We start from the raw sequence: 13,279 nt of genomic DNA, 5'->3' as shown, positions 1-13,279 counted from the left end.
AAAAAAAAAAAAAACCATTAGAATTTAGCCAAAAAAAGAAATGGGGGGGGGGCAGCTAGGTGGCACAGTGGATAGAGTACCAGCCCTGGATCCAGGAGCACCTGAGTTCAAATCCGGCCTCAGACACAAAACACTTACTAGTTGTGTGACCCTGGGCAAGTCACTTAACCCCATTGCCTAGCCAAAAACAAACAAAAAAAAAAACTTTTTAAGTACATGGTTTTTGAACTCCCTTCCCCAACTCTGAAACCACAAGTAGAGGATGAAGGAATACCCAGGTTAGGGTAGGATCATAGAACTCAGGATTTAGAGCTAGAAACTACCTTAAAAATCATCTAGTCACATTCCTTAATTTTAGGATGAAGAAAATGGAAGCCCAGAGAGATAGTGATTTGCCCAGGGTCACTCTGCTCATAAGCAAAAGATATGATTCCTTCTGATTGGATCTTGCATTCACTCATAGACCATGGGAGGTGAAGGAGGGGAGCTGACTTCTGAACAATTGAATCACTCCTTGTTTTTATCCAAATCCTTTCTTCCATTCTAGGTTCAAAACTAATCAAGTGGGACAGCTAGGGGGTGCAGTAGATAGAGCTCCAGCATTGGAGTCAGGAGGACCTGAGTTCAAATTCGGCCTCAGAAACATGACAATTACTAGCTGTGTGACCCTGAGCAAGTCACTTAACCCTGATTGCCTCACTGAAAGAAAAAAAAGAGACCTAGTCAAGTGACTCCTGACTACAGGTACTATTATAGGCTAGAGACCAGATCATAAAATGAACTCAATCTGATGGAATATTTGTAGTTAAATGACTTCACACCCTGATGAATACCTTCTTCCAGAAGGCCAGTGTTGTCTTCTGAGGCTTGTTCTTGCTATAGGGTGTCCCCAAAATCTTGGTGCAGTTTTAAGCTTTTATTGCAGCTTAAAATCACCCCGACACTTTTGGGATATTTATGTAGTTTTCATCAAAAATTAAAAGTACAAGTGGGAAGTTTAAAAAAATCATCACTTGAAATTTGACTTCTGATATAAATGCAGTGGATTTGAAGTATAGAGTCATAGCTCTAAAGCTTTGTAGGGGCCTTGGAGATCATTTATTCTAACCCCCTCATTTTACAGATAAGTAAACTGAGACAAAAAAAGGCAAAGTGATTTGAGCAATGTCAAACAGGTGGTAATTAGCAGAGCCAACATGAGAACCCACGTCCTCTGATTCTGATTCTGGCATTCTCTCTACTGCGCTATGGTACCCTCTGACCTGTTTTCCGTTAAGACATTCATTCGACAAGTATTTATCAAATAAATACCTGCTATGTGCAAGGTACTACGCTAGTCACTAGGAATACAAACACAAATCTAAAACCAGTCTCTGATCTTGAAGTGTTTATAGTCTGTCTGATAAAAATTACTTGCCGTAGATATAACTCTAACACATGAGTATGGGGACCAATTTACTCCAAAGTGATTTCATATGTCATTTTAGGAAAACATTCATTCATAAAAAAATTGTAAAGCTTCAATTCATACCCCAAACTAAATGAACAAACAAACAAAAACAAACTGTTCACACAACAACAACAACAAAAAAGTCACCTTGATTTGATTCATATTTATGTGCTTTCCTCCCTCTCTTTCATTCCCTCCACTTCTTTCTCCTTCTTTCTATGGAGCAGATTTTTGGACCGGTCCAACAAATCATGAAGTTCAAAACTATAGATGAAGTGATCAAGAGGGCCAACAATACCCACTATGGCTTATCAGGAGCTGTTTTTACCAAAGATCTTGATAAAGCCTTGACAGTTTCTTCTGTTCTTCAATCTGGAACAGTCTGGTAAGTCAAATTTTGTTGATGTCACCTTTTGAGAGATTCTATCACATCTCAAATCACATTAAGAGAAAAACTTGGACATTTGAAAAGTGGTATTTTTTCCCCTTTCAAACTAGGTAGGCTACTGGGATGTAGACTTGTCTGAGCTATAATTGCTTCATCTATAAAACAAGGAATTGTACTAGATGAAATCTAGGATCCCTTAAAGTGCTAACTCTTGGATAATCACTGGCAAAGGTTGATGTATGTTTCCTGTATTTAGAAGGAAATCCTTAAGGAAAAACTCATCTGCATATTTTTAATTGTGAACACCTTTATATTTCCTACAACTGAACATTTGTTTCTGGACTGCACTAACTTGACTCTTAAACATTGTGCACAGATATAGAATTGAACATTTTTCCCCCTTGTGCCTAATGTGATGACAAACTTAAAATGATGGCGTCCATGATAATAGGCCATGTTGTATGCCTTCCGGATGAAGCAATGTGACATGAATTGTCAATTGCACCTACCTCTTGAGTCCCTGATCAGATAAGTTGATAGTACTAAAAACTTAGGGTCCCATGCATAGTCTTATTATATATGTTTCCTTGAATGGGCTAGCTGTTTTGGCCTTTTCCAGCCAACTCTTTCTTGCCATGGTAGTTAGGGCCCTAAGTAAAGATTGCAAGGCAAGGCAAGGCAATAACACTTACTTTATGCTATGTACCTTGCTAAACTCTGGAATTAAAAATGTAAGTTATGTTCTGGGAACTTTTATGGGTGGTTCCTGAGACACAAAAAGAACACTAAAGTCTACAGGCCCAGAATTATGAGTTACCTGAGAAATGTGGATTTTCCTGACTCATACATGCTCTTGACAGTTTGTGTTTTTTTAAGTATGTGCCCATTCTACCCATAGATACTGAGTACTTTGGTGGGGTATTGACCTAGATAGTTCAGTGGATAGAGTACTGAGCATGAAGTCTGAAAGACCTAGGTATAAATATGGCCTCATAAACCTACTAGCTGTGTGACCCTGGGTAGATTACTTAAACTCTCTTTACCTCAGTTTACTTACCCCCCAGTATAATTTTGAATAAATTGATCAAATGATATAATAATTATAAAGTACTTAGCACAGTACCTGGCACATAGTATTATATAAATGCTAGTTATTATTATTATTATTTGTAGATTGTAATGTTTTATTGCTCATGTATTTGCTTTAATATATTAATCCCTATGATGTTATTGTTATTTCTTTTGCCTTATTGTTAAGTAAATGGTTTTATTTAAAACTCAAAAGTGTCATCATTAAGAGTGGCTGGTTTGTTTAAATGAAAATGCATCAGTGGGGACTCAAGAGCTAACATGGTGAATATGGAAAGTATATATCTCCCTAAATATGGTTAACCCTAGGATCTTGAGAAAATTTTAATATAACCACATTTGGCAGTCTGTTTTGGTGAGAACCTAGACCCTTCAGTAAGAGAGCAAGTTAAAGTGAATGAGATAGTCCAGAGAATAAGTAGGTGTCCACATACCCATGTGAGAGGTATGAGATATTAAGTATGGATGACTACCCCATTTACTTGCTATCTTTATAACATCATTCATGGCATAGCTTATAAGCAGTGAAGACTTTCTTGTGATGCTATCCTTTAAAATGTAATAAAAATATAAGTTCTTTTGGCTTCTTGTGAGTCACATAGGCTATGAAATGAATGGATGGGGTATATTCTCCTCCAGTAGAGGGAGTACCCATATTGATGAGATGACAATGCCATTGAATCAGTAAAGTAAGTATATAAATTACTTTAGAGTTAATAGCTAAAGAGTTAAATGCTTTCATCCTTTTAGTTCATATAAACCTAGAAAATTTTGCATTGATTATCTACTACGAACCTTGTTTGTCATAGTAGATAAAGATATGACCTCAGAATCTTGAAGATCTTCGTTCAAGGCCTGCCTCTAACACATATTGGCCATAGCTCTGGACAAGTCATTTAACCACTTAACATCCTGAGGCATTTAGGATTATAAATTGCAGAGCAGATGTAGGTCTGTTTTGGTAGAGAAACTTTTTTTTCACTGGGAGTTCTGTGTCCCAATGAAATTACAGGTCTCGTCCAAAAATCAAAAGAGATAATATTTGTAAAGCACTTAGCACACAGGGCCTGACACATAGTCAGCCCTTAATAAATGCTTACTCACTTTCCTTTCCTCTTTTCCCGTCCAAAAAAATCAAATCAAATTAACCTCATACATAATAGGCACTAAACAGCTGCTAACTGAATCAAAATGTTAGTGTAAAAACTCTTGTCTTTGCAGGGTGAATTGCTATGGTGTGTTTTCTCCTCAAGCCCCTTTTGGTGGATTCAAGATGTCTGGAAATGGGCGAGAATTGTAACTAAAGCCTTTTGGCATTTTATGTGGCATATCTACAATATGTGTTATTTAAGATTTGTCTTCATGATATTAGTTGATGTTACCTGTGTGCTAGGGAATGAGTTCAGAATCTCTTTTTTATCATGTGCCTGCCTTACTCTTTCTTAGGAACCTGTTAGCCTAAATAACTCATTGAATCTTAAGTTCTACAGATTAGTATGAAAAAGAATATGCAAATACTTTTACCTTCTCCCACTTTCTCTCTTACATTATCTGCCCCAAGTATTGGCTCTTCTTTTGAGGGGTTACTGCCAAGCCATTACTATATATTCTTCAAATTGGACCTTTGAATTAATTGAGTAGTCATAAAATAACAGAGTGGTATAGCTTATACTGTAAATTTTAGTTTCTACATCTTAACAAATGAAGGGATTGGACCAGGTAAGTCTAGTTCTGAAATGATGTGATTCTAAGTTCATCACACATGAGAAGTCTGGAAATGCTGAAAATTAAATGGTAAATAAGGCCAGGGAACTAAAGACTAGGACATGATAAACTAATCATTTCAGAAATATTCACAAATGCACCGGTTAGCTAATTCAGAATGACAAGGCACGATGAAATCAAATATCACAGATAAAAAGTACAAAGCATTCCAACCCATAACAGGCATCTCTTTATACACTAAAAAGTAACTTTCAGTAAGGTCTCCCATAAGAACTCAGAGAGAAAGAAATCTCTTTTGAGATTTTTGGTTCAAACTACATATACCACTGTTGGCTGAATTCCCACAGGAGCCAAGTTTGTGATGTTTAAGTGACACATTATTTTTTGGAAAATAATAGAAGAGAGCAGGATAACTTCATGACTTTCAAATTTGAAAAAGAACAATTGTTCAGTTGAGATTTAGGACCTCAAATATTCACACATAGTTTTATTTAAAAAAAAAAACCCAACAACACTCTTTCAACCCACGTGTATTATATAGGCCTGGGGTAGGGAACCTACGACCTCAAGGTCACATGCAGCCTCCTAGGTCCTTGGAAGCAACCTTTTGACTGAGTCCAAGTTTTACAGAACAAATCTTTTTATTAAGAGGATTTGTTCTGTGAAGTTTGGATTCAGTCAAAGGGACGCACTTGAGGACCTAGAGGGCCACACGTGGCCATGAGGCCACAGGTTCCCCACCCCTCATCAAGGGTCTCATCAAAAAAGGCACAAGAATAGCATGAAAAGACTCTAAATACAAGCAAAGCTGTAACCAGATGAGCTTCCATTATTAAGAAAAAGAAAAAAAATTTAGAATAACAGGCTTTGCATTAAGTGTGTTTAGAACATCTAAAAAGTTATTTGATGAATCAGGATGAGTTCCATGTAAAAGCTATATGAGTTGCATCTTAAAGGGAAGAAAGGGGCTAGGAAGCATAAGTTAAGGAGTGATTGCATTCCAGGCAAATGGGACAACCAGTGAAAAGTTATAAAGACCAAAGATGGAGAGTTGAGTGTGAGGAACAGTGAGAAAATCCATTGAGCTAGATTACAAAGTCCGCAATAGGAGTAATGTCCAAAGGGTTACTTATCCCTATTTTTTCACTTATCTAAACATGGCAAATAAGTTCTTAGGATGGGTACAAAGTCTTTCAGTATTAGTAGTGAGCCATTAAGGTTCAGACCAACTTGAATGATTTTCTGGGGAGTTAAGGATGTGTCTACATAAAGTGTGTTTAATTGTGTTTTGGAGGGAGGTAGTTGGAGAGGGAAGCTGAATTCAGTTCTAAAGAGAAAGATGGATTTTTGTTTGTTTTCTGCTGTTTTGCTTATAACAAAACATGTAATAAGGTGATTTTAAACTTTGGTTTCAAAACATGTTTGTGTGCACATGTGTAGACACACCCACATTTTAGAAGCAAAGGTCTTTTCATTTCATGCCAGCCAACAAGATAAATATAATATGGAATATTGTTGGCTGGTAATACATACTTGAGCTTTTAATTCCTCTGTAATATTTTTATGATATTTACTTTTTTAGAAGTATTGGTTTCTTCTAGTTTTGCTGTTTGTGGTATTTATTTGAAGGAATATTAGAAGTTCTCAATGTTAAACTTGTCTATTGAATGGTCACCTTTAATCTCATGATAATTTAATAACAGATATAAAATGCTTTTTGAGTACTATGAAGATTAAGCTCCCTATACAATATTCACTTGTGTTTTGGAATCCCACTCACCTAGAGATACACCTAGGAAAGGGTGGCCAGGACTTTGCATCAGGTGTCGATAAGGAAAAAAAGGCATATCTACTCTCCCCATATTATAAATGTCCCCATATTCCCTTCCTCACTGGCTGCCATCCTGCACCTCTTCAGCAATTTGGAAATGGGATATGGGCTCTAGGAGATGGAGCTCTTAGAAGACAAACAGGAGGCAGGCCACTCATTTTCCCATTGAAACTGCACATAATTGAACTGTCCTGTCTATATTTTGTCTCCCTGTCCCCTCCAATTGTCCTCTGCACTGTGTTGCTATCTCACTCCTCTCCTTAGCCTCCATCCCCTCCTGCCAGTTACTTATGTAGCTAGATATTCCCCTGCACTTGATTTTGGAAATGTTTCCTAGAATTTCAGCTCTGTATCTGATGAAGTAATGCCTGTATTACTTAACTATAATATGAACATCAGTGTTAAAACTTCCAATTTCTAAAACAATGTAGCTGGGCATCCAAAAGGCCATAACTTTTTATTTGATTTTATAGGAGAGGAATTATTAGTGTAGAAGGTGTCTCTAATAGTTATTGCTTCTATTCTTGATGTTTCTGAGATGATAGAATGCTTCTGAAGGCATTAATCCAAAGGATTTGTGGAGGGTCCATAGATGGAATTTTGTGAATATGGGTAATTCCCAATGTAGAAATATCTTTTAGTGATAAAGATCAGCAACTCAACATGAATTTATATTCTTTGAGATTTGAAGCACTTGGACATTAAGTGACTTACCCATAGTCACATAGCTAGCACAAGTCAGAAGCAGGACTGCCCTTCAGCCACTCCCCTACCTTGTCTTATACTTAACCTAATGAACAGGTCCAAATTCATACTGAGATCTCAAATGCAATTTTGGATTGCTTTTCCCTCTAGGGGAGAATATGGTCTCCATGAATACACTGAAGTCAAGACTGTCACAATCAAGATTTCTGAGAAGAACTCCTAAGAATGCCACAGGAGGTGGTGCTCCGTATCTTCGATGGCTGAACATCTCTAACCCTAAATCATGAAAGATATTACATATGCCATGTTTTCCTGACATTAGCAGCATAAAAAAATTATATCTAGAACATACTGTATGCCTTCTTGCTTTCATGTAAACATGGTCAATCTATTCTACCTGAAATTTTGGGATTGGAATTAACTCAAGATCAGTCATGAGTTTTTCTTGGTAAATGATTCTTGCAGAATTTTAGCCATAAAAAAAATTGAAAGGAACATTTGGTATTTTTACTTTTTCTGCTGAAGTTTAATTGAAAGTTACTGTACACATTAACTTACCAACTAGTCATACTCTGTTCACTGAAGCTGTTAAGTCTTCTTTGCCTTTGGAAACAATGTGTCCAATAAAGCGATAACCACTCTGCTTAACTGTAACTTCAATATCAGTTACATATTGAAACAATCTTACATAACACTATGTACATGTGGATATTTTAAGAGCAGATCTCCATTGTGGAAGTTTCAATTTCATGTATTGTACAACATAATTTGATGTTGAATTAGTCGTATATTTTATTTTTAAGTCTAAGGCACAGGTCCCTAAACTTTTCCTCATGAAGGAAGTTTGTTGTTTCTTTTTTTTTTTTTTAATTTCACTTAAGTCTTATGATTGCCATATTGAAGACTGTGGAGGGGAATTGGTGAGCAGGGCAAACATAGAGGAATATCAAGGGAGGTGCTGACAGTTCAAGGTATCAAATTTACATTCTCTATGGGAACCCAAATATCATAGATGGAGAGTTGAAAGGGATTTCAGAAGTTACCTACTTCATCCTTTTCATTTTACAGTTGGGGAAACAGGACAGATAAATTAAATAGTTATTAAGGTCCCAAATGTGACAGATAGCAAAGCTGGAACTTGAACCTATGTCCTCTTGCTCCAAACCCAGCATTCATTCCTATTGTACCACCCCTATAAATTGTGAGGAAGAGGGAAGGTAGTTGGCAACTGCTTTAGATACCAACCCTGATAGGTCTTCAAAGTTGACTTTGTAGATCAAGATGGTGCAGGTTCCCCACAGCTATTCTAGTCTAAGCAATAATAATAAGCATTTCTATTACTTAACATCAACACCCTTGCCTGCCCTTGGTTTCCCACTAACACTTACATTTTCCTACTATTATAATTTCCCATATAAAGTTTCTATCCTTGAGAAACTCAAGATCTTGTCCTCTAAGAATATCAAGAGGGGCTGAATTCATAGGATCACACATTTAAAACTGTAAAGAATATCAGAGATCATTTACTCCAGTCACTTCATTCAATAACTCAGGCAGAATGAGGCAAAGTGATTTTTCCCTCACAGAGGTGGTGAGTATCAGAGCTGTTACTACAACCCAGATCCCCTGACTTAGAGCCTGGTTTTATGTGCCCGGGATGAATGCTTCATCAGAACAAACCAAGAATGAAGGCTATTACTTAGTTGTCTAGTCCTAAGAGGAGGGAAGCAGAAGGGTGGGGGGTAGGGGAGAAGATGAAACTCCCTGTGCAAAAACTTCTTAGGCTTATGTGAACTTATTAGTACTTTGGAAATGAGCTTGCTTACCAATAATTTGAAGCTAATCATTTTGAATGACTCTGAGGAAAAGTCAAGAGAATAAGCCTCAACAAACATCAAAACTTAATAATAATGACACTTTACAGACTGAAAAGGAAAAAGTTCAAGTACAAATTTTTAAATTTCAGGATTGCCCCATCCCTGTTACCACACACAGACCAGACCATGTCCCATTCATATGGCAAATGTCTTGAATGATGTATAAACTAGATGATTTGCTAGCCAGACAAAATAATATTTTTATGGGATTCAACCAGAATTTTGCCCCTAAGAAAATATAACAAAGAGTCCTGACCATAGAACAAGAGGATTGACAAAAACCAAAACATTTTAAACATTTAAAAATAAAGGCCTTGTATGAATAAGACATTAAATTATTATATAGAAAATTTCTGTTTGCCATTTGCTTGTATTAAATCTGTAGACATACTTTTGGCCATATGATGCCAAAATTTGGAACTCTAATTATAATAAATTCTAACAGGTAGAATTTAGTAGTTTCCAGATACTTTAATTTCCAACTTTAGAGAAAAATTCTGAAAGAATCTCTTATGATAGCACAAATCCATCCATATTTCTTCTTCCCACTGCCCATGTTACTAATAAATAAGATGTTAGGATAAAAGATTTAGTTTTTGAAGGGACCTTCCAGGTCCTATAGCCTTACCACCTCCCTATGCCTATGATGAAACAAAGTTTCAAAGAGTTTAACTGATTTGTCCAAGGGCTACCCACAGATAATAAAAAATATAAATGGGATTTTAATTCAGGTGCTCTCTCTCCAAATTTGGAATTCATTCCGCTGAATCACACTGCCTCCCCTAATTTTATCCTTTTCATTTAGATTAATATTAACACTAATAACTTAAAATAACTATGTGAGAGATTGCTGCAAATTACTAATAATTAGAAAGGAAAAATAAAACCATTTTGAGATTTCATGTTACTCTTAGAAAACTGATAAAAATGACAAAAAAATGAAATGAGAATAGTTAGTCTTAGAAGTATTATATAAAGACAGGCACAGTAAAGCCCTGGAAAGCAATTTGTATTTATGTTAAGAAGGTGACTACAATGCCCATGTCGTTTGACCCAGATAACCTATTGCTAGTAAGATAGAATACATGGAAGACAAAGATAGAAAGAAACATCCCATAGACAGCAAAATAGCAACATTTTTTAATAACAAAAAACTAGAAATAAAATAGATGCCTACTGATTGGGAAATGGCTTAAAAATTTTGGCACACGAATATAATGAAATATTACTATGTATTTGATAAATAGAGAAGCATAGACTTACATGAACTTTTGCAAAGTGACATCAGCAAAACCATGAAAACAATATGCACAGTGACTAAACCAATAAAAATGAAAACCATTACTAAAACAATAATGAAAGCTAAACAATGTGTCATTATACTGAGCAAACTTGTCTCCAGAGAGATACAGTTTGAAAATGGACCTCATTCCCTTCTTCATGGAGATTAGATTTTTCTGAACTCCTTTTTTTTCCTCTTTATTTATTCTTTGTTATAAGGAACACCCATCGGGGGAGGGAAGGAGAAAGATATATTGAAGGAGGTAAAAATAATAAAAACCTAATGAAAATGAAAACCTAATTATAATAACAATGTCTTATATTTATGAAATATTTTATGGTTGTAAAATCATCTCATATAAATTATATAATTTCATTCAACAAATTCAACATTTATCAGGCACCTCCTCTATATACGGCATCATGTTAGGAGGTAAAAATATGAAAATAAAATACAGCATAGTTTGGGGCCTCAAGACTTTTACAACAACAACCCAAAAAATTAGGGAAGTAATGCAAATTTTGATATCTGCAGTTTGTACATGAGGAAACTAAGCCTCCAACAAATTGTGTTGTTGCTCAGAATAGCTAAACTTCCACAAAAGTCTGAACAAAACCATGTATGGCAGTTTCATTATCATTATAATAATATTATATAATTAATAAAATTATTATTAAAATAAATAATTGGATACTTAATAACTAATTTTAGCCTTACAGAAACTTGGGAGGTAGATGGATGATTATCTTCATTATACAGATCTGTAAACACAGACAGAATAGTTTCAAATCTTCCTGACTCCACATCCAGGCTTTATCCATTAAACTATTTGGTTGTAATCCTTGACTGATTTGGAATTCAGACTATGATATCACCAGCATGTTTTTATTTACCTTTCACTTGGAAAACCTCCTTCATGGGAAGCTCGCTATGTTGACTCTAGGACAGCTCTACTCATTAAGAAATCACTCTTTAAATTGAGATAAAACTTTCCTATCTGCAACTTCCACCCACAGCTCCTAACTCTCCCAAATCAAATGCTTCTTCCACAACAAACTTCCTAATCCTTGAATAAACTTAGTATACAAACTCTAAGCCTTTCTTCCCTAAAATAAGCATCTTTTAATTTAAGCATTCTTTTAGCTTAACTTGTGACTCCTATTTACTACTTACTCCATCCTATTCACAGGACTAGAAAAAGTATAATAACAATATAAGGAAAATAATAATAATATTTCCCCTAAATCTCAAAGGCTTATTGGACATAATGCAAACAACAGAAATCTAAAAAGGGAAAGTTTCTTTAATCTGACAGTCAGTTAGTGGTGTCTATATTCAGAATTCCCAACTCAATTGATGATGATGTTCATTCAAATAATCTTGGTCTGTGACTCTCACAAAAAGTAAAATGTTCACAAACCACTACCTCTGTGCTTGAGAGAGAGTATAACATAAGTTTGCCAGTCTTAGCCCTGAGTGTCTTGAAGTAGTCAAAAAGAATGCCAGTTATAAATGAACTTATATTTTCAAACTATTTTGTTGCAGTAAAGTGTTCCATGAATGCAACGTATTGTTATCATTCAAGAAGACTGGAAGGTCTGCACATTTCTCACATTCCTCAAATGGAAGGAAGAAAGAAAGGAAACATTTATTAGGTGCCTAGTTTATGCCAGGTGCTGTGTTCAAGAATGTACAAATAATTGTCTTTTTTTTTATCCTCACAACAACCTTGGGAGGTGCTATTCTTATTCCCATTTGAGGAGACTGAGGCAGACAGAGGTTAAGTGACCGGCTCAAAGTCACAAAGCTAGTGTCTAAGGCCATATTTGAACTCTGGTCTTCCTGAGTCTAGGTTCAGCATTCTAACCACCTCACCACCAGCTGCTTCCAAATAAGTCTTTTGGGCTATAAAATGATATCTACATAATGGCAACCATTTGGAATGTCCATTCTTAGTACATTGTTTTAGTAACAAAATCACCTTATAACACAGCCAAGTCTCATAGTCTTTCCCCATTTTTCTATCTCTCTAGGGAGTAGTACCTAATATGAGATAGACCTGAGAAGGTGGATATAGGAGTCATTCAGCAAATATTTATTAAGTGCTAGCTATTCTATTTTTATAGCATTTCTCATATAGGTCGCCTTCTCTCCTCTGATATAACAACCAATCTGGCTCAGGCCCTAAATACCTTATTCCTGGATTACTGCCATAGATTTTCGTTTCATTTCTATGCTACAACTCTCTTGCAACTCAAATCTGACCTCTATTCAAATTGATCTTCCTGAAGAACCAATAATCCCCCTATTTAATAACCTCCAATGACTGCCTGTCTTCTCCAGGATCAAAGAAAAAAATCCTCTGGTGCTGAAAGTCCTTCATGACTCTAGCCGTTTCACAAAGCCTGGCACATAGTAGGGGTTTGACTTTTTTCAAGCTAAGGTCTTTAACAGGTCTCAGTTTGACTGAGGCAAGGCTTATTCAGTGATTAAGACTTAATAAAAATTGAGACAGAGAAGGGCCTCTTTACCTAGTCAGAAGTTTAAAAATAAATTAAATTTAAATTAAATTTTAAAAAATCGATCTGGGAAGGGAAGACCCTCAGGGTTTCTGACCAAAACAAAACAATTTCATTCTATGCATATGTACATCCATTCTAAGTCAATGAGGTCCCAAATAGTGACCAAGGAAAGCTTGGCCTGGAACCTATTGTTGGCCAATCAATGAGAGCCAGAGTGATATGGGATTAAGATTGGTGTTTAAGAGAAAAAAAAAAAAGGTTTCAGAGATTGAAATTTACATTCCCTTTGGCCAGAGCACTCCCAGGTAACAATGTGATAGCCTATGTGGAAGGAAAGAAGGAAAGAGAGAGAGAGAGAGAGAGAGAGAGAGAGAGAGAGAGAGAGAGAGAGAGAGAGAGAGAGAGAGAGA

The 13,279-nt window shown here is 35.9% G+C and overlaps 1 protein-coding gene and 1 pseudogene across 2 annotated transcripts in view; both read left to right on the top strand.

Moving 5' to 3' along the window:
* LOC114052116 (retinal dehydrogenase 1) overlaps positions 1-7,842 on the top strand; it is a 44,833-nt gene extending 36,991 nt beyond the window's left edge. Inside the window, exons 11-13 of one of the 2 annotated variants that reach the window (XM_027874600.1) lie at positions 1,678-1,835; positions 4,149-4,223; positions 7,339-7,842. In XM_027874600.1, coding sequence (XP_027730401.1) covers positions 1,678-1,835; positions 4,149-4,223; positions 7,339-7,411 — 306 coding nt within the window. In that variant the 3' untranslated portion in view covers positions 7,412-7,842. The remainder of the gene's footprint in view (positions 1-1,677; positions 1,836-4,148; positions 4,224-7,338) is intronic. The other variant, XM_027874599.1, reaches the window with a different exon arrangement.
* A 2,264-nt stretch (positions 7,843-10,106) lies between these two features.
* LOC114052147 overlaps positions 10,107-13,279 on the top strand; it is a 19,398-nt pseudogene continuing 16,225 nt past the window's right edge.

This window comes from Vombatus ursinus, unplaced genomic scaffold, assembly GCF_900497805.2.
Source record: "Vombatus ursinus unplaced genomic scaffold, bare-nosed wombat genome assembly UNPS02014807.1, whole genome shotgun sequence".
In the NCBI taxonomy this organism is placed as follows: Eukaryota; Metazoa; Chordata; class Mammalia; order Diprotodontia; family Vombatidae; genus Vombatus; species Vombatus ursinus.
The sequence above is the reverse complement of the archived record's forward strand: the minus strand, read 5'-3'. Positions and strand labels throughout refer to the sequence as shown.